The sequence below is a fragment of the Haliotis cracherodii genome, unplaced genomic scaffold, assembly GCF_022045235.1.
Source record: "Haliotis cracherodii isolate W230 unplaced genomic scaffold, xgHalCrac1.p SCAF_13, whole genome shotgun sequence".
NCBI classification, from domain to species: Eukaryota; Metazoa; Mollusca; class Gastropoda; order Lepetellida; family Haliotidae; genus Haliotis; species Haliotis cracherodii.
The window spans coordinates 2,027,871-2,049,615 of NW_027266268.1; the positions used below are offsets into that span (position 1 = coordinate 2,027,871).

The 21,745-nt window shown below is 42.6% G+C and overlaps 3 protein-coding genes across 3 annotated transcripts; 1 reads left to right on the top strand and 2 right to left on the bottom strand.

The window, feature by feature from the left end:
- Window positions 1-1,371: 1,371 nt before the first annotated feature.
- LOC139459497 (thrombospondin-1-like) lies at window positions 1,372-3,637 on the bottom strand. Its single transcript, XM_071240950.1, has 5 exons — window positions 3,553-3,637; window positions 2,623-2,645; window positions 2,142-2,321; window positions 1,700-1,897; window positions 1,372-1,591 (listed from the first exon to the last, which is right to left on the bottom strand). The coding sequence occupies exons 1-5, from the start codon at window positions 3,612-3,614 to the stop codon at window positions 1,440-1,442; spliced, it is 615 nt and encodes a 204-aa protein (XP_071097051.1). The 5' UTR covers window positions 3,615-3,637; the 3' UTR covers window positions 1,372-1,439.
- Window positions 3,638-4,673: 1,036 nt separating this feature from the next.
- LOC139459393 (uncharacterized) lies at window positions 4,674-5,827 on the top strand. Its single transcript, XM_071240847.1, has 3 exons — window positions 4,674-4,768; window positions 4,870-5,253; window positions 5,284-5,827. The coding sequence occupies exons 1-3, from the start codon at window positions 4,674-4,676 to the stop codon at window positions 5,825-5,827; spliced, it is 1,023 nt and encodes a 340-aa protein (XP_071096948.1).
- Window positions 5,828-18,060: 12,233 nt separating this feature from the next.
- LOC139459498 (thrombospondin-1-like) lies at window positions 18,061-20,326 on the bottom strand. Its single transcript, XM_071240951.1, has 5 exons — window positions 20,242-20,326; window positions 19,312-19,334; window positions 18,831-19,010; window positions 18,389-18,586; window positions 18,061-18,280 (listed from the first exon to the last, which is right to left on the bottom strand). The coding sequence occupies exons 1-5, from the start codon at window positions 20,301-20,303 to the stop codon at window positions 18,129-18,131; spliced, it is 615 nt and encodes a 204-aa protein (XP_071097052.1). The 5' UTR covers window positions 20,304-20,326; the 3' UTR covers window positions 18,061-18,128.
- Between the last annotated feature and the right edge of the window lie 1,419 nt (window positions 20,327-21,745).

Consider the following 21,745-nt stretch of genomic DNA (forward strand, 5'->3'; position numbering starts at 1 on the left):
CCTGTTGCGTGTTTTCTTATTATTTTGAGGTGGTTATTTAGGTTGGTATGTCCTGTTTGGAGTTTAGTGATTACTCTGTGGATTTGTTTGGACGGATGTAGAATTTTTTACCTTGGTTAGGTTTTTTTTTAAGAACCTTTTTGATTTGGCTATTAGAGTTTTGATATAGGTCATGCCATTTTTTGGTGATTTTTTTGTTTGTTGACACTTTTAATTCCCGATTTGGAGATGGGTAAGTTTAAGCTTATTTCTGGGATTTTAAGGGATAGTTTAGTTGCTTTATCGGCGTTTTCATTGCCGTATATTCCTACGTGGGCAAGGATCCATATGGATACTATTTGTTTGCCGGCCTTAGTTAAATCGTTTGAGCTTCGATATTGATAATGATACGTACCTCAAGATCATTTTTATTTGTTTGATGAGTAGATAATCTAAACTCAACTCCTTCAACTGATTATACAGTAAGACAATTAAGCTACTCCATAGTTTACATAGTTAATCTCATGCCTATTGAACCTGTGCTGAGAGTAAGGTAATTTAGGTTAATTAAACGAAATTGTAACATATATACTCCCTAAACTGTGAGTCCCCTATCCCTACTCAGTACTTTAATCTAATTAGGACTGATCCATTACACCTGTAGGTATATTCCCTCTTTGCCTAAATAAACATGTCTAACAATTGGGACGTCTAACTAATGGGATATAACCTTCGTTAGTTACCGGCAGTCAGGATAACGATGGACTCTGGTGACCGCGGTGTCACACATTCCCAGACCTGGTGGAGGACGGACACACGCTTTGTGAATGAGAACAGAGTGCGTTCTGGTCGAGTCAACTGGCTGTAGTTGTGGTGGATATTCTAATTCTAACATATATAAATATTGGAACACATATTCCGGCAATAATCTGACAGTCGGCTGCAAGAATACGTGACACTACATCCGTAAGTGTATGATACAAAGTATGGTAGTATACCCTTTCCCCTTCAGTACATGCATACATTAGTAACCAATCTCAAGTTTTGTACTGGGGTACGAGAGCGTCAGTGGCTAGATAAACATTAAATTATTCCTAAAACAATCCTCCTACACTCACTGCCGCAACATACGTCGCACTGCCGGATCTTTAACGTTCCTTAAGAAACGATTCAACAGTTACATGAAGCGCGTGTGTGAGCGCAGGTGGGGTTGTGTACCCTGATTTTGGACAGTACAGTCCTCACAGTCTGCCGAGATGGTGTGAGCAGGTATTGGATAGTATCACCCTGATTCCGTGGTGACTTCAAGCAACACATCGTCTCCGCTGGTTGTGTCCGCTAATCGTGTTTGACTAAATCAGACAACAAATCTCACACAACTTTTGACAGGAATGTTTATTTTATTACGGAATGTACATGCGCATGTGACATGATGTTAGCGGGACGTGTAATGTGACGTCTCAGTTGTCGAAGTTGCATGTCCAGATGCTGTCGTCCCAGACAAGACCTTTAGGACACTTCATGAGGTACGCAATGTAGTTCCCACACTGGTAGTAGCGACCTCTGTTGGTAGGATGGGGAAAGAACTTCACACGTCTGTCCGGGCAGTAACCTGTAACACACAACACGTATATCTGACATGGGTCATCACAACAGCCAACGCTTACTGTTTACTGTCCACCAGCCTGTTAGTAACAGCAGTTGTCCACAGGAATCTTACCCCCACATCCTTGTGTGTTGCACTCCACTACTCCTTGCTCCACACTCTTGCCTTCACAGTCAGCGCCGCCGTTTTCAGGTTCTGGGTTGTCACATGACCTGACACGTGACTGCTTGACCTTGCCCCCTCCACAAAACGCTGAGCACTCCCCGCCGTCACTGGCGGTCCATTCACCCCATGCACCCCATCCTCCATCCACTGTGAAGTACAGAAGCAGGTGATAAGTCAGACAACCAACCAATTACTACCATCGTAAGCATACTACCACACATATTACCTCTCAACATGTATCAACCTTCCATTTTACCGTCCATTACCAACGTCAGGCTTTCTATGACACAACACAATCACGCATAAAGTGTCACGGATAAAAAGACAGCGGACACTGTACAAGATATGAACGTAGTTATACCACAGTGGACAATGATGGGAATGTGAATACCCGGTATATGACAGCTGTCGGTGTTACAGGCCTGGGTGTACGTCTCCTTGCCCCCGTTGATTGGCTTACAGAACAGACCGCCCTGGCACTTCCTGGTTCTCACCACTGTCTGCGAGCCTCCCCCACAGCTAGCGCTGCACTCCCCCACACTCTCGCTCCACGAGGACCATTTGCCCCACACTGCAAACATGGCGAATATCAGGTCATGTGGGTAACCACCCATTTCTTAATTGTTATAGATGAACTTCTTTTCAGTTTGTTTGTGGACATTGTGAATTATAACGTTATTGCTTCTTTTTATGTGCTTATGAAAAACATCAGCAAGTGTTGGTAACTGAGATATGCTGCAATATGGAATCTACACAGCTGTTATCATCTTAACCAAAGTATTGGCATTAATAAAGAATTAAGGACTACTTATTCATTCATTATTGTCGTGTGGAACCTTTTGGCGAGTAAATGGACTGAACATTGAACATACCGAAGTTTTGCTCAGGCTGGATTCTGAAAATGTCGAAAATGAAAACCAACTTAATGTTACAGTATGTGACAAGGTCAGGGCAGTGATGCAATAGAAGTATTATCGAAACGTATCAGACAGATCTCTGTACTCGCATCCTAAGATTGGAGGAAGCAGGACGATGGGTCCTCCACAATGGTAGAAGAACAATATACTTCTTTGACATATTCTGTGATATACATCATCATTGTTGGTTTGTTGTCGTTCCCAGATAAACAAGCTGACCTGTTAAATGAACAATATGTGAATGACGAGATAAGTTCAATGTGGTGTATATGATAGAGGGTTAGTGACCTACTTTAACGGGATATAAAGGTCCAAGTAAGAGCTACAGAGTTCTCTATCTGTGCTATGTCGCTGTCAAGTACTCCACGGCCACTTCCACGGCAGAGCACACGACAGCCTTGTATAAAGTGAACAGTGACAATGTTCACCCCCACTCAAGCCACACGAACTGATGGCTCATCTCGAGGTACATGCGGGTGGAGTTGGACGAGTATATAAACTACACTGGTACATTAGCGCTTTATAATTGTTCTACGCCTTGTCCAAATGAGAAACACCCATAGAACCAGAGCTCCTTTTTAAACAATAAATTGGAGTCAGTATAATTGTAATGCGAGCCATTAAACCAGTGGGTGATATCATGAGCACCGTCGGGGTATGGGGACATCATCCATTCATTGTCACAAAATATATTAGTTCAGTCTGCTCTTTGTCAAGCATGGGACTGGATTATGTCCCCTTCGGAAAGTATATCTGAGACTGTCTATCGTAAAACATACCAATCCACATAAATTCGAAGCAAAACAGTATCGATGTGGCATCAAGGGTATTTATAAATACGAGGTGCCATATGATTTAACATGACCTACTCTGCACGCTACTTACGTTGTCCCGGAGACGACGGCAAGGACGGCCACGACTACCACTGCAACACACACAGTCTGCATCTTTTACAGTTGTGCCAGTCTACTAACCTCTGCTGTCTTTTATAGGAAATTCATCCAGTCTTTGAACTTTTAATGTTATACTGTCGTAGAGGGGCACTTAGAAACATATTTACAGAACGTTTTGAGATGAAAGCAGGCGCACTGGGGAATACTATTAATTAATTTCGTCAACATGACAGCACTTCTTGCCCCCGGACACCTGGTTTTGTTTGGTTAACGACAAAAAAGTTTTCCAGCAATCTTCAGTGACTTAAAAAGAAAATTGTGTACGATTTGTTTAAAATGTCATTGAGGGCATATGTTTCTTTGGCTATGAATAAATCACGTTTAATTTGCTCTTGGAGTTTAATCAGTCTCTTTTTTATTAACTAATTAGTGCAATAACATCCTGATTTACTGCCTCGCAAATATATGTGGTCTCATTTGAGTCTTTGAAGTGAAAATAAATGAAACATGTCCCTGCAATGTCGTCATTTTAGGGGGAAAGATATTAATCACAATCTATTTATGTCACTGTTGTATTCGATTTAGAAGTGTTGCATGATGTTTGACACTCACTAAATGTACATGCACTTATATTTGTTACATTTCTGTCGTGGGTCTTCACAATCAAACAAGTTCCTATTCTGTGTCAAGTGTCACTCCTAAAATGTGCTTTAATATAGAAAACAGGTTTAGTGAATCCCATATACCAGAATATAAAGTTGTTATGTCTAAACTATTGTGTCTTCTGTTTGTCCTCTCCTGTGAAGCCAACTGTGATCTTGAACACATGGTGGATGTGTCTGTCCAGTGTTAACAAAGTAGCACGGGCGACTTGCTGTAATTTGCTGTGCCTCTCATTACCTCCCCTTGCACCAATGACGTAACACCAGGGAGATAAGCTCGATGCGATTAATCGTGCAAGCAAATTTGATTGGGTCACCTTGAAACCAGATTGGTTTGTCTGTCGATTCAGCGGTAATATAAATATATATAGTTAAAAGGATTGAGCGGCAAACGTTTTAGAGGTGGGATACGAGCGGAAGTCTTTCCTTGTAACTCGTCCCCAAGACAGGAATGACCACAGGCACCGGATCCTGGATCCTAGATGGTCATTACGTGGACAGTCACACAGGGCTACAACAGCCAGAACATGTCTCAGCCATTAAAAAGTATGGCAGTAGACTTAAATAGATTTTTTGTCAGCTTGTTGAAAACTACTGATTTGACCGGAGAGTGTGAGGTTTGCCTGGAGTGTGAGTTTTGACTGAAGTGTGAGGTTTGACCGGAGCGTGAGGTTTGACTGGAAAGTGAGGTTTGACTGGAGTGTGTGGTTTGACAACAGTGTGTGGTTTGACAACAGTGTGAGGTTTGACCGGAGAGTGAGGTTTGACAACAGTGTGAGGTTTGACTGGAGAGTGAGGTTTGACAACAGTGTGTGGTTTGACAATAGTGTGCGGTTTGATCGGAGTGAGAGGTTTCACTGGAGCGTGAGGTTTGACCAGAGCATGAAGTTTGACCGGAGTGTGAGTTTTGACCGGAGTGTAAGGTTTGCCTGGAGTGTGGGGTTTGACCGGAGTGTGAGGTTTGCCTGGAGTGTGAGGTTGGACCGGACTGTGAGGTTTGACAACAGTGTGAGGTTTGATCGGAGTGTGAGGTAGGACCGGACTGTGAGGTTTGACAACAGTGTGAAGTTTGATCAGAGTGTGAGGTTTGACCGGACTGTGAGGTTTGCCTGGAGTGTGAGGTTTGACCGGACTGTGAGGTTTGCCTGGAGTGTGAGGTTGGACCGGACTGTGATGTTTGACAACAGTGTGAGGTTTGATCAGAGTGTGAGGTTGGACCGGACTGTGAGGTTTGACAACAGTGTGAAGTTTGATCAGAGTGTGAGGTTTGACCGGACTGTGAGGTTTGCCTGGAGTGTGAGGTTGGACCAGACTGTGAGGTTTGCCTGGAGTGTGAGGTTGGACCGGACTGTGAGGTTTGCCTGGAGTGTGAGTTTGGACCGGACTGTGAGGTTTGCCTGGAGAATGAGGTTCTTCCGGAGTGTGAGGTTTCATTTGAGTGTGAGGTTTGACTGGAGAGTGAGGTTTGCCTGGAGTGTGAGGTTGGACCGGACTGTGAGGTTGGACAACAATGTGAGGTTTGATCGGAGTGTGAGGTTTGACCGGAGAGTGAGGTTTGAACGGAATGTGAGGTTTGACCAGATTTGTGGTTTGACCGGAGCGTGAGATTTTACTATGCATGTTCTCCAAAAAATGTTGAACATGATTTAGTCTGTGTACTCGTCTGTTACAGCATATGTGTGCGGGGTAACGCTGGTTTTACGGAGTGTTTCGACTCCCTATTGGACTAAAACAGGGCTTTATGTTAAGCCCAATTATTTTCACTTTTTATCAATGAGTTGGCCGCTGAAATTCTTGATTCTTGGCGAAGAGGAGTAACAAATATTATTTCTATTGATTTTTGCTGCTGATGTTATTTTTTTCTGATTGAGTTAGTGGACTACAAGAGCAACTGAAAATTCTCGTTCCATGTATAAATAATCTCTCTTTATACGTTCTTCATGTACATACATTTTATACATGGGATATTGACGCTTGCAGAGAAGGGCTTACGATTTGCATATTCATATAGCTTATATATTATACTAGTTTATCTCTAGCATTTCTACAACAAACATTTTTTGCCACATAAGTATTGGTTCCTAAAATCATCTTCTTAATAACAAATAAAAATTGTGTATGCCTATAATATCTGGGTTTTGTTTGATAGTTACAATTAGTTACCTGAACGGACAACTAAATATGTATATGCCCCTTTAAAATAGCACGTGCCACATGTTCACGTATTATTTTAGGTAACCAATTGACTCGCCTTTTCATGTGTTTGTGCCGGGTGCCACAGGTGGATCAGGATACGCTCGCCTCTTTCGCAAACATCTAGTATCATCACTATTTGATACTGATTCGTAACCACATGCTCACGATATAGTTGGAAGCGTACAAAACTACAGGTGGTACCAGGTAATGGGAAAACACGACATCAGTGTGTTGATTGTACATGTATATGTTATGTAAGCATACAGTGTTCAATTATAATATCCTCTGATTTCTATATCTACTACTCAAAGTTTGTTAAGGGCCAAGTTTTGATGATATCAAAATATCATCTAGGAAGTAATGACCCCTATGGAACCTCAAATTGATGAACGGACATAGGCAGGCTTGAAACTAGGCCAACAGAACGCCACTTTGAAAACGTCTTTGGTGTTATCCTAAGAGTGATCAGCAGGGCATTGAATCAATACCAGACGTTAAGATCAACAACCCAGAGACATGTAGGTGGTCGACAGCGTTCCACCACACGGTGGGTTGACAGAGTTTCTCCTGATTTCAGCAAGACGTCATCACTTCGTGACATCCACCACACACAGAAATGACCTGCGGAACGCCAGTGACGTTAACGTTTCTCCTCAGACAGTGCAAAATCGTCTCCGTGAAGCTGGTCTCTGGTCACGCAGAGCCTGTATGCGCATCCCGCTGACCCGACATCACAGACAGGCACGTCTGTATTGGGCTGAAGATCACATCAGTTGGACAGACCAGGACTTGATTCCAGGACTTTTCATAGATGAATCGAAATACTGTCTAGACTTCACCGTCGTGCCCAAGTTTGGCGTAGACAAGAAGAATATTTCAGGATTCCATCGTAGCCGAAAATTACTGCTATGGAGGGGGCTCAATCATGATTTGGGGTGGGACCAGTAGAGCTAGAAAAAGCGTGGCACGATGATAGGTTACACTACAGGGATGATATTCTGGATGTGTACGTGAGATCGGGCGTCATCCTCATCGTGCCAGGGCCGTTGAAGACCATTGTCAGCATGGAGCGGTCAGCCCTTAACCCCGTCGAATACACGTGGAACTGCAGATAGGCCTCTCAGATCATTCCGCAATGCCTTTACTGACGAGTGGAACAACCTTCCCAAGGCAACCATCCTCACACCTATTGGGATCATCAGGCAACGGTGCCAGGCTCACATACGCTGCTGAGAGTTTTCAACAGTACATACACACACACACACACACACACACACACACACACACACACACACACACACACACACACACACACACACACACACACACACACACACACGCACGCACGCACGCATGCATGCATGCATGCATGCATACATACATACATACATACATACATACATACATACATACACACACACACACACACACATACATGCACGCCTGCCAACTGTACACAAATTATAATGTCGACAATGGAACATTCAGCTGCGTCCTTTTCAGTTGAGAAGAACCATGCCAAAACATGTATGTCAAAACTGAACGGGAGAAGTAGTATACTGTAAAATGTAGGTCATGATTTGAGCCTTGAGTGAGTGTTTGGGACCAGTAAAGGGGTTGACCTGAGCCTAGGCTCAAACCACTCTAGTGTGATACTTTAAGGGATTAATTTTAGCCTGCTGCCCCAGCCTGTACGCATGTTGTGACGTCAAAATGTTTGGCATGACATCATTTTCATCCCACGTCATAACTGACCCTGTTCCCTCTGAGTAAGTGGTAAGGTAAGTAGTAATGATAACAAAAGAAAACATTATTAATTTCTCAGTCACTAATTTGAAATAATTCCTGTAACTGTTTTAGATGACTTAGCAGTTAATGTCCAACCCAAGGACATGTTTTCGAGCAGATTGCGGCAGTCTGGTTGAATAGATGGACTAACAGTCACCTATCAAGACTGAATACATCTAACCCGTACGTAGACCCAAAGACCAGAACCCATCTGTCAATACATGAATCCTGTAATTTACGGGAGAATGGTTCCCCAGTATTCCATGTTTGTCCTATGATATGACTACAGAGGGTCGTATGGTAAGGCTTAGAATATAGAATTTTGGAAATTTTGAGATTTGGAAAAAATGCCAAGAGGGTTTGGGGGCGAACTAAGGGACCTGAGTATGGAATTTTGTTAGTTTGATTATGTGGTTTGGTTTTGGTAGTTTATTGGGGTTTTAAATGCGATTGTTAGGTAGTGGGTGCAGTGTATGAGTGCGTGTTCTGGGGTTTCTTGTTGTTTGCAGTGTGGGCAGGTTCCTGTTGCGTGTTTTCTTATTATTTTGAGGTGGTTATTTAGGTTGGTATGTCCTGTTTGGAGTTTAGTGATTACTCTGTGGATTTGTTTGGACGGATGTAGAATTTTTTACCTTGGTTAGGTTTTTTTTTAAGAACCTTTTTGATTTGGCTATTAGAGTTTTGATATAGGTCATGCCATTTTTTGGTGATTTTTTTGTTTGTTGACACTTTTAATTCCCGATTTGGAGATGGGTAAGTTTAAGCTTATTTCTGGGATTTTAAGGGATAGTTTAGTTGCTTTATCGGCGTTTTCATTGCCGTATATTCCTACGTGGGCAAGGATCCATATGGATACTATTTGTTTGCCGGCCTTAGTTAAATCGTTTGAGCTTCGATATTGATAATGATACGTACCTCAAGATCATTTTTATTTGTTTGATGAGTAGATAATCTAAACTCAACTCCTTCAACTGATTATACAGTAAGACAATTAAGCTACTCCATAGTTTACATAGTTAATCTCATGCCTATTGAACCTGTGCTGTAAGGTAATTTAGGTTAATTAAACGAAATTGTAACATATATACTCCCTAAACTGTGAGTCCCCTATCCCTACTCAGTACTTTAATCTAATTAGGACTGATCCATTACACCTGTAGGTATATTCCCTCTTTGCCTAAATAAACATGTCTAACAATTGGGACGTCTAACTAATGGGATATAACCTTCGTTAGTTACCGGCAGTCAGGATAACGATGGACACTGGTGACCGCGGTGTCACACATTCCCAGACCTGGTGGAGGACGGACACACGCTTTGTGAATGAGACCAGAGTGCGTTCTGGTCGAGTCAACTGGCTGTAGTTGTGGTGGATATTCTAATTCTAACATATATAAATATTGGAACACATATTCCGGCAATAATCTGACAGTCGGCTGCAAGAATACGTGACACTACATCCGTAAGTGTATGATACAAAGTATGGTAGTATACCCTTTCCCCTTCAGTACATGCATACATTAGTAACCAATCTCAAGTTTTGTACTGGGGTACGAGAGCGTCAGTGGCTAGATAAACATTAAATTATTCCTAAAACAATCCTCCTACACTCACTGCCGCAACATACGTCGCACTGCCGGATCTTTAACGTTCCTTAAGAAACGATTCAACAGTTACATGAAGCGCGTGTGTGAGCGCAGGTGGGGTTGTGTACCCTGATTTTGGACAGTACAGTCCTCACAGTCTGCCGAGATGGTGTGAGCAGGTATTGGATAGTATCACCCTGATTCCGTGGTGACTTCAAGCAACACATCGTCTCCGCTGGTTGTGTCCGCTAATCGTGTTTGACTAAATCAGACAACAAATCTCACACAACTTTTGACAGGAATGTTTATTTTATTACGGAATGTACATGCGCATGTGACATGATGTTAGCGGGACGTGTAATGTGACGTCTCAGTTGTCGAAGTTGCATGTCCAGATGCTGTCGTCCCAGACAAGACCTTTAGGACACTTCATGAGGTACGCAATGTAGTTCCCACACTGGTAGTAGCGACCTCTGTTGGTAGGATGGGGAAAGAACTTCACACGTCTGTCCGGGCAGTAACCTGTAACACACAACACGTATATCTGACATGGGTCATCACAACAGCCAACGCTTACTGTTTACTGTCCACCAGCCTGTTAGTAACAGCAGTTGTCCACAGGAATCTTACCCCCACATCCTTGTGTGTTGCACTCCACTACTCCTTGCTCCACACTCTTGCCTTCACAGTCAGCGCCGCCGTTTTCAGGTTCTGGGTTGTCACATGACCTGACACGTGACTGCTTGACCTTGCCCCCTCCACAAAACGCTGAGCACTCCCCGCCGTCACTGGCGGTCCATTCACCCCATGCACCCCATCCTCCATCCACTGTGAAGTACAGAAGCAGGTGATAAGTCAGACAACCAACCAATTACTACCATCGTAAGCATACTACCACACATATTACCTCTCAACATGTATCAACCTTCCATTTTACCGTCCATTACCAACGTCAGGCTTTCTATGACACAACACAATCACGCATAAAGTGTCACGGATAAAAACACAGCGGACACTGTACAAGATATGAACGTAGTTATACCACAGTGGACAATGATGGGAATGTGAATACCCGGTATATGACAGCTGTCGGTGTTACAGGCCTGGGTGTACGTCTCCTTGCCCCCGTTGATTGGCTTACAGAACAGACCGCCCTGGCACTTCCTGGTTCTCACCACTGTCTGCGAGCCTCCCCCACAGCTAGCGCTGCACTCCCCTACACTCTCGCTCCACGAGGACCATTTGCCCCACACTGCAAATATGGCGAATATCAGGGATGAACTTCTTTATATGTTTTTGTGGATAATATAACTTACAGGGATAAATGTTATTGATGTTCTTATGAATTAACTCAACAAATGTTTGTGACAGATTAGATTACTGTCTGAAATCAAACTATTGGCACCAATAAAGAATGAGAGAATACACATTTATTTTATTGTGTGAAATCTTTTTGCGAGTAAATGGACTGAACATGGAACATACCAAAGTTCTGCTCAGGCCGGATTCTGAAAATGGCGAATTTGAAAAACAACTTCATGTTACAGCAAGGTAGTGATGCAATAGAAGTATTCTTGGACATTTCAGACAGATTTCAGTACCCGCTGGCTAAGGCTCGAGAGACTTTGGATTCAACATTTTGAGATTCTGTACTTTCGCGACAACATAGTCGTTACTAAATCGACAACAATCAATAAATGAAAGACCACTAACAAAGATTCTTCTTTCATTGGCACGAATTGTGAACTACATAATGTGAGCTACAGTCATGATTTCCGGTGAATCTCTTTAATCGTTCAGGAACTCTCGGGTAGGATACTGGCTCCAACCAGACACAAGTTTACACCGTGCTCGGTTATAAGACTATTCACGGTTGTATTAGGCTATTCACTGTTGTATTAAGGCTATTCACGGTTTTATTAAGGCTATTCACGGTTTTATTAAGGCTATTCACTGTTGTATTAAGGCTTTGCACGGTTGTATTAAGGCTATTCACGGTTTTATTAAGGCTATTCACAGTTGTATTAAGGCTATTCACAGTTTTATTAAGGCTATTCACAGTTGTATTAAGGCTATTCACAGTTGTATTAAGGCTATTCACGGTTGTATTAAGGCTATTCACAGTTGTATTAAGGCTATTCACGGTTGTATTAAAGCTATTCACGGTTGTACTAAGGCTATTCACAGTTGTATTAAGGCTATTCACGGTTGTATAAAGGCTTTGCACGGTTGTATTAAGGCTATTCATTGTTGTATTAAGGCTATTCACGGTTGTATTAAGGCTATTCACGGAGACACAGTCATCCCACCCTCAAAAGTGTAACCACGAAAAACCCAAATAGTTTCCTCACACAGCAATCCCACACTTACAAGCTGAGCATTGGTAAATATGATATAAAAGTATTCAATATAACGTGAGTGGCTGAGCTACTCCGCACGCTACTTACGTTGTCCCGGAGACGACGGCAAGGACGGCCACGACTACCACTGCAACACACACAGTCTGCATCTTTTACAGTTGTGCCAGTCTACTAACCTCGGTTGTCTTTTATAGGAAATTCATCCAGTCTTTGAACATTAGATGTTATACTGTCGTAGTGGGGCACTTAGAAACATATTTACAGAACGTTTTGAGATGAAAGCAGGCGCACTGGGGAATACTATTAATTAATTTCGTCAACATGACAGCACTTCTTGCCCCCGGATCAAGACGCACGCTGTCGATCACTGTCCGAGGGCTCTGCAGGTACGACCAAGGGGTGCTGTGAGTCTAGATCATGTAGTGTTTCGATTTATATCTTTGTACCAGTAAAAGGACTGAACTGAACACTTGGTTTTGTTTGGTTAACGACAAAAAAGTTTTCCAGCAATCTTCAGTGACTTAAAAAGAAAATTGTGTACGATTTGTTTAAAATGTCATTTAGGACATATGTTTCTTTGGCTATGAATAAATCACGTTTAATTTGCTCTTGGAGTTTAATCAGTCTCTTTTTTATAAACTATAAGCTCTTGATTTACTGCCTCGCAAATATATGTGGTCTCATTTGAGTCTTTAAAGTGAAAGAATATGAAACATGTCCCTGCAATGTCGTCATTTTAGGGGGAAAGATATTAATCACAATCTATTTATTTCACTGTTGTATTCGATTTAGAAGTGTTGTGTGATTTTTGACACTCACTAAATGTACATGCACTTATATTTGTTACATTTCTGTCGTGGGTCTTCACAATCAAACAAGTTCCTATTCTGTGTCAAGTGTCACTCCTAAAATGTGCTTTAATAAAATAACAACAGGTTTAGTGAATCCCATATACCAGAATATAAAGTTGTTATATCTAAACTATTGTGTCTTCTGTTTGTCCTCTCCGGTGAAGCCAACTGTGATCTTGAACACATGGTGGATGTGTCTGTCCAGTGTTAACAAAGTAGCACGGGCGACTTGCTGTAATTTGCTGTGCTTCTCATTACCTCCCCTTGCATCAATGACGTAACACCAGAGAGATACGCTCGATGCGATTAATCGTGCAAGCAAATTTGATTGGGTCACCTTGAAACCAGATTGGTTTGTCTGTCGATTCAGCGGTAATATAAATATATATAGTTAAAAGGATTGAGCGGCAAACGTTTTAGAGGTGGGATACGAGCGGAAGTCTTTCCTTGTAACTCGTCCCCAAGACAGGAATGACCACAGGCACCGGATCCTGGATCCTAGATGGTCATTACGTGGACAGTCACACAGGGCTACAACAGCCAGAACATGTCTCAGCCATTAAAAAGTATGGCAGTAGACTTCAATAGATTTTTTGTCAGCTTGTTGAAAACTACTGATTTGACCGGAGAGTGTGAGGTTTGCCTGGAGTGTGAGTTTTGACTGAAGTGTGAGGTTTGACCGGAGCGTGAGGTTTGACTGGAGAGTGAGGTTTGACTGGAGTGTGTGGTTTGACAACAGTGTGTGGTTTGACAACAGTGTGAGGTTTGACCGGAGTGTGAGGTTTGACTGGAGAGTGAGGTTTGACAACAGTGTAGGTTTGATCGGAGTGTGAGGTTTCACTGGAGCGTGAGGTTTGACCAGAGCATGAAGTTTGACTGGAGAGTGGGGTTTGACCGGAGTGTGAGGTTTGACTGGAGAGTGAGGTTTGCCTGGAGTGTGAGGTTGGACCGGACTTTGAGGTTGACAACAGTGTGAGGTTTGATCGGAGTGTGAGGTTTGACCGGACTGTGAGGTTTGACAAGGGTGTGAATTTTGACCGGACAGTGAGGTTTGCCTGGAGAATGAGGTTTGACCGGAGTGTGAGGTTTCATTTGAGTGTGAGGTTTGACTGGAGAGTGAGGTTTGCCTGGAGTGTGAGGTTGGACCGGACTGTGAGGTTGGACAACAGTGTGAGGTTTGATCGGAGTGTGAGGTTTGACCGGAGAGTGAGGTTTGAACGGAATGTGAGGTTTGACCAGATTTGTGGTTTGACCGGAGATTTTACTATGCATGTTCTCCAAAAAATGTTGAATATTATTTAGTCTGTGTACTCGTCTGTTACAGCATATGTGTGCGGGGTAACGCTGGTTTTACGCAGTTTTTCGACTCCCTATTGGACTAAAACAGGGCTTTATGTTAAGCCCAATTATTTTCACTTTTTATCAATGAGTTGGCCGCTGAAATTCTTGATTCTTGGCGAAGAGGAGTAACAAATATTGTTTCTATTGATTTTTGCTGCTGATGTTATTTTTTTCTGATTGAGTAAGTGGACTACAAGAGCAACTGAAAATTCTCGTTCCATGTATAACTAATCTCTCTTTATACGTTCTTCATGTACATACATTTTATACATGGGATATTGACGCTTGCAGACAAGGGCTTACGATTTGCATATTCATATAGTTTTTATATTATACTAGTTTTTCTCAAGCATTTCTACAACAAACATTTTTTTGCCACATAAGTATTGGTTCCTAAAATCATCTTCTCAATACCAGACGTTAAGATCAACAACCCAGAGACATGTAGGTGGTCGACAGCGTTCCACCACACGGTGGGTTGACAGAGTTTCTCCTGATTTCAGCAAGACGTCATCACTTCGTGACATCCACCACACACAGAAATGACCTGCGGAACGCCAGTGACGTTAACGTTTCTCCTCAGACAGTGCAAAATCGTCTCCGTGAAGCTGGTCTCTGGTCACGTTGAGCCTGTATGCGCATCCCGCTGACCCGACATCACAGACAGGCACGTCTGTATTGGGCTGAAGATCACATCAGTTGGACAGACCAGGACTTGATTCCAGGACTTTTCATAGATGAATCGAAATACTGTCTAGACTTCACCGTCGTGCCCAAGTTTGGCGTAGACAAGAAGAATATTTCAGGATTCCAACGTAGCCGAAAATTACTGCTATGGAGGGGGCTCAATCATGATTTGGGGTGGGACCAGTAGAGCTAGAAAAAGCGTGGCACGATGATAGGTTACACTACAGGGATGATATTCTGGATGTGTACGTGAGATCGGGCGTCATCCTCATCGTGCCAGGGCCGTTGAAGACCATTGTCAGCATGGAGCGGTCAGCCCTTAACCCCGTCGAATACACGTGGAACTGCAGATAGGCCTCTCAGATCATTCCGCAATGCCTTTACTGACGAGTGGAACAACCTTCCCAAGGCAACCATCCTCACACCTATTGGGATCATCAGGCAACGGTGCCAGGCTCACATACGCTGCTGAGAGTTTTCAACAGTACATACACACACACACACACACACACACACACACACACACACACACACACACACACACACACACACACACACACACACACACACACACACACACACACACACACACACACACGCATGCATACATACATACATACATACATACATACACACACACACACACACACACACACACACACACACACACACACACACACACACACACACACACACACACACATACATACATACATACATGCATGCATACATACATACATACATACATACATACATACATACACACACACACACACACACATACATGCACGCCTGCCAACTGTACACAAATTATAATGTCGACAATGGAACATTCAGCTGCGTCCTTTTCAGTTGAGAAGAACCATGCCAAAACATGTATGTCAAAACTGAACGGGAGAAGTAGTATACTGTAAAATGTAGGTCATGATTTGAGCCTTGAGTGAGTGTTTGGGACCAGTAAAGGGGTTGACCTGAGCCTAGGCTCAAACCACTCTAGTGTGATACTTTAAGGGATTAATTTTAGCCTGCTGCCCCAGCCTGTACGCATGTTGTGACGTCAAAATGTTTGGCATGACATCATTTTCATCCCACGTCATAACTGACCCTGTTCCCTCTGAGTAAGTGGTAAGGTAAGTAGTAATGATAACAAAAGAAAACATTATTAATTTCTCAGTCACTAATTTGAAATAATTCCTGTAACTGTTTTAGATGACTTAGCAGTTAATGTCCAACCCAAGGACATGTTTTCGAGCAGATTGCGGCAGTCTGGTTGAATAGATGGACTAACAGTCACCTATCAAGACTGAATACATCTAACCCGTACGTAGACCCAAAGACCAGAACCCATCTGTCAATACATGAATCCTGTAATTTACGGGAGAATGGTTCCCCAGTATTCCATGTTTGTCCTATGATATGACTACAGAGGGTCGTATGGTAAGGCTTAGAATATAGAATTTTGGAAATTTTGAGATTTGGAAAAAATGCCAAGAGGGTTTGGGGGCGAACTAAGGGACCTGAGTATGGAATTTTGTTAGTTTGATTATGTGGTTTGGTTTTGGTAGTTTATTGGGGTTTTAAATGCGATTGTTAGGTAGTGGGTGCAGTGTATGAGTGCGTGTTCTGGGGTTTCTTGTTGTTTGCAGTGTGGGCAGGTTCCTGTTGCGTGTTTTCTTATTATTTTGAGGTGGTTATTTAGGTTGGTATGTCCTGTTTGGAGTTTAGTGATTACTCTGTGGATTTGTTTGGACGGATGTAGAATTTTTTACCTTGGTTAGGTTTTTTTTTAAGAACCTTTTTGATTTGGCTATTAGAGTTTTGATATAGGTCATGCCATTTTTTGGTGATTTTTTTGTTTGTTGACACTTTTAATTCCCGATTTGGAGATGGGTAAGTTTAAGCTTATTTCTGGGATTTTAAGGGATAGTTTAGTTGCTTTATCGGCGTTTTCATTGCCGTATATTCCTACGTGGGCAAGGATCCATATGGATACTATTTGTTTGCCGGCCTTAGTTAAATCGTTTGAGCTTCGATATTGATAATGATACGTACCTCAAGATCATTTTTATTTGTTTGATGAGTAGATAATCTAAACTCAACTCCTTCAACTGATTATACAGTAAGACAATTAAGCTACTCCATAGTTTACATAGTTAATCTCATGCCTATTGAACCTGTGCTGAGAGTAAGGTAATTTAGGTTAATTAAACGAAATTGTAACATATATACTCCCTAAACTGTGAGTCCCCTATCCCTACTCAGTACTTTAATCTAATTAGGACTGATCCATTACACCTGTAGGTATATTCCCTCTTTGCCTAAATAAACATGTCTAACAATTGGGACGTCTAACTAATGGGATATAACCTTCGTTAGTTACCGGCAGTCAGGATAACGATGGACTCTGGTGACCGCGGTGTCACACATTCCCAGACCTGGTGGAGGACGGACACACGCTTTGTGAATGAGAACAGAGTGCGTTCTGGTCGAGTCAACTGGCTGTAGTTGTGGTGGATATTCTAATTCTAACATATATAAATATTGGAACACATATTCCGGCAATAATCTGACAGTCGGCTGCAAGAATACGTGACACTACATCCGTAAGTGTATGATACAAAGTATGGTAGTATACCCTTTCCCCTTCAGTACATGCATACATTAGTAACCAATCTCAAGTTTTGTACTGGGGTACGAGAGCGTCAGTGGCTAGATAAACATTAAATTATTCCTAAAACAATCCTCCTACACTCACTGCCGCAACATACGTCGCACTGCCGGATCTTTAACGTTCCTTAAGAAACGATTCAACAGTTACATGAAGCGCGTGTGTGAGCGCAGGTGGGGTTGTGTACCCTGATTTTGGACAGTACAGTCCTCACAGTCTGCCGAGATGGTGTGAGCAGGTATTGGATAGTATCACCCTGATTCCGTGGTGACTTCAAGCAACACATCGTCTCCGCTGGTTGTGTCCGCTAATCGTGTTTGACTAAATCAGACAACAAATCTCACACAACTTTTGACAGGAATGTTTATTTTATTACGGAATGTACATGCGCATGTGACATGATGTTAGCGGGACGTGTAATGTGACGTCTCAGTTGTCGAAGTTGCATGTCCAGATGCTGTCGTCCCAGACAAGACCTTTAGGACACTTCATGAGGTACGCAATGTAGTTCCCACACTGGTAGTAGCGACCTCTGTTGGTAGGATGGGGAAAGAACTTCACACGTCTGTCCGGGCAGTAACCTGTAACACACAACACGTATATCTGACATGGGTCATCACAACAGCCAACGCTTACTGTTTACTGTCCACCAGCCTGTTAGTAACAGCAGTTGTCCACAGGAATCTTACCCCCACATCCTTGTGTGTTGCACTCCACTACTCCTTGCTCCACACTCTTGCCTTCACAGTCAGCGCCGCCGTTTTCAGGTTCTGGGTTGTCACATGACCTGACACGTGACTGCTTGACCTTGCCCCCTCCACAAAACGCTGAGCACTCCCCGCCGTCACTGGCGGTCCATTCACCCCATGCACCCCATCCTCCATCCACTGTGAAGTACAGAAGCAGGTGATAAGTCAGACAACCAACCAATTACTACCATCGTAAGCATACTACCACACATATTACCTCTCAACATGTATCAACCTTCCATTTTACCGTCCATTACCAACGTCAGGCTTTCTATGACACAACACAATCACGCATAAAGTGTCACGGATAAAAAGACAGCGGACACTGTACAAGATATGAACGTAGTTATACCACAGTGGACAATGATGGGAATGTGAATACCCGGTATATGACAGCTGTCGGTGTTACAGGCCTGGGTGTACGTCTCCTTGCCCCCGTTGATTGGCTTACAGAACAGACCGCCCTGGCACTTCCTGGTTCTCACCACTGTCTGCGAGCCTCCCCCACAGCTAGCGCTGCACTCCCCCACACTCTCGCTCCACGAGGACCATTTGCCCCACACTGCAAACATGGCGAATATCAGGTCATGTGGGTAACCACCCATTTCTTAATTGTTATAGATGAACTTCTTTTCAGTTTGTTTGTGGACATTGTGAATTATAACGTTATTGCTTCTTTTTATGTGCTTATGAAAAACATCAGCAAGTGTTGGTAACTGAGATATGCTGCAATATGGAATCTACACAGCTGTTATCATCTTAACCAAAGTATTGGCATTAATAAAGAATTAAGGACTACTTATTCATTCATTATTGTCGTGTGGAACCTTTTGGCGAGTAAATGGACTGAACATTGAACATACCGAAGTTTTGCTCAGGCTGGATTCTGAAAATGTCGAAAATGAAAACCAACTTAATGTTACAGTATGTGACAAGGTCAGGGCAGTGATGCAATAGAAGTATTATCGAAACGTATCAGACAGATCTCTGTACTCGCATCCTAAGATTGGAGGAAGCAGGACGATGGGTCCTCCACAATGGTAGAAGAACAATATACTTCTTTGACATATTCTGTGATATACATCATCATTGTTGGTTTGTTGTCGTTCCCAGATAAACAAGCTGACCTGTTAAATGAACAATATGTGAATGACGAGATAAGTTCAATGTGGTGTATATGATAGAGGGTTAGTGACCTACTTTAACGGGATATAAAGGTCCAAGTAAGAGCTACAGAGTTCTCTATCTGTGCTATGTCGCTGTCAAGTACTCCACGGCCACTTCCACGGCAGAGCACACGACAGCCTTGTATAAAGTGAACAGTGACAATGTTCACCCCCACTCAAGCCACACGAACTGATGGCTCATCTCGAGGTACATGCGGGTGGAGTTGGACGAGTATATAAACTACACTGGTACATTAGCGCTTTATAATTGTTCTACGCCTTGTCCAAATGAGAAACACCCATAGAACCAGAGCTCCTTTTTAAACAATAAATTGGAGTCAGTATAATTGTAATGCGAGCCATTAAACCAGTGGGTGATATCATGAGCACCGTCGGGGTATGGGGACATCATCCATTCATTGTCACAAAATATATTAGTTCAGTCTGCTCTTTGTCAAGCATGGGACTGGATTATGTCCCCTTCGGAAAGTATATATGAGACTGTCTATCGTAAAACATACCAATCCACATAAATTCGAAGCAAAACAGTATCGATGTGGCATCAAGGGTATTTATAAATACGAGGTGCCATATGATTTAACATGACCTACTCTGCACGCTACTTACGTTGTCCCGGAGACGACGGCAAGGACGGCCACGACTACCACTGCAACACACACAGTCTGCATCTTTTACAGTTGTGCCAGTCTACTAACCTCTGCTGTCTTTTATAGGAAATTCATCCAGTCTTTGAACTTTTAATGTTATACTGTCGTAGAGGGGCACTTAGAAACATATTTACAGAACGTTTTGAGATGAAAGCAGGCGCACTGGGGAATACTATTAATTAATTTCGTCAACATGACAGCACTTCTTGCCCCCGGACACCTGGTTTTGTTTGGTTAACGACAAAAAAGTTTTCCAGCAATCTTCAGTGACTTAAAAAGAAAATTGTGTACGATTTGTTTAAAATGTCATTGAGGGCATATGTTTCTTTGGCTATGAATAAATCACGTTTAATTTGCTCTTGGAGTTTAATCAGTCTCTTTTTTATAAACTAATTAGTGCAATAACATCCTGATTTACTGCCTCGCAAATATATGTGGTCTCATTTGAGTCTTTGAAGTGAAAATAAATGAAACATGTCCCTGCAATGTCGTCATTTTAGGGGGAAAGATATTAATCACAATCTATTTATGTCACTGTTGTATTCGATTTAGAAGTGTTGCATGATGTTTGACACTCACTAAATGTACATGCACTTATATTTGTTACATTTCTGTCGTGGGTCTTCACAATCAAACAAGTTCCTATTCTGTGTCAAGTGTCACTCCTAAAATGTGCTTTAATATAGAAAACAGGTTTAGTGAATCCCATATACCAGAATATAAAGTTGTTATGTCTAAACTATTGTGTCTTCTGTTTGTCCTCTCCTGTGAAGCCAACTGTGATCTTGAACACATGGTGGATGTGTCTGTCCAGTGTTAACAAAGTAGCACGGGCGACTTGCTGTAATTTGCTGTGCCTCTCATTACCTCCCCTTGCACCAATGACGTAACACCAGGGAGATAAGCTCGATGCGATTAATCGTGCAAGCAAATTTGATTGGGTCACCTTGAAACCAGATTGGTTTGTCTGTCGATTCAGCGGTAATATAAATATATATAGTTAAAAGGATTGAGCGGCAAACGTTTTAGAGGTGGGATACGAGCGGAAGTCTTTCCTTGTAACTCGTCCCCAAGACAGGAATGACCACAGGCACCGGATCCTGGATCCTAGATGGTCATTACGTGGACAGTCACACAGGGCTACAACAGCCAGAACATGTCTCAGCCATTAAAAAGTATGGCAGTAGACTTAAATAGATTTTTTGTCAGCTTGTTGAAAACTACTGATTTGACCGGAGAGTGTGAGGTTTGCCTGGAGTGTGAGTTTTGACTGAAGTGTGAGGTTTGACCGGAGCGTGAGGTTTGACTGGAAAGTGAGGTTTGACTGGAGTGTGTGGTTTGACAACAGTGTGTGGTTTGACAACAGTGTGAGGTTTGACCGGAGAGTGAGGTTTGACAACAGTGTGAGGTTTGACTGGAGAGTGAGGTTTGACAACAGTGTGTGGTTTGACAATAGTGTGCGG

Excerpts from the sequence above, each read along its gene's own strand:
- LOC139459497 (XM_071240950.1), bottom strand. The coding sequence starts at position 3,614 with ATGCAGACTGTGTGTGTTGCAGTGGTAGTCGTGGCCGTCCTTGCCGTC. Across the intron at positions 2,322-2,622 it reads CCAGCCTGAGCAAAACTTCG|TGTGGGGCAAATGGTCCTCG; the intron begins GTATGTTCAATG and ends CCATGTTTGCAG. Across the intron at positions 1,592-1,699 it reads CAACACACAAGGATGTGGGG|GTTACTGCCCGGACAGACGT; the intron begins GTAAGATTCCTG and ends TGTGTGTTACAG.
- LOC139459393 (XM_071240847.1), top strand. The coding sequence starts at position 4,674 with ATGACCACAGGCACCGGATCCTGGATCCTAGATGGTCATTACGTGGAC. Across the intron at positions 4,769-4,869 it reads CATGTCTCAGCCATTAAAAA|TGTGAGGTTTGACCGGAGCG; the intron begins GTATGGCAGTAG and ends TTTTGACTGAAG. Across the intron at positions 5,254-5,283 it reads AGGTTTGATCGGAGTGTGAG|TGTGAAGTTTGATCAGAGTG; the intron begins GTAGGACCGGAC and ends GTTTGACAACAG.
- LOC139459498 (XM_071240951.1), bottom strand. The coding sequence starts at position 20,303 with ATGCAGACTGTGTGTGTTGCAGTGGTAGTCGTGGCCGTCCTTGCCGTC. Across the intron at positions 18,587-18,830 it reads CGACAGCTGTCATATACCGG|TGGATGGAGGATGGGGTGCA; the intron begins GTATTCACATTC and ends TGTACTTCACAG. Across the intron at positions 18,281-18,388 it reads CAACACACAAGGATGTGGGG|GTTACTGCCCGGACAGACGT; the intron begins GTAAGATTCCTG and ends TGTGTGTTACAG.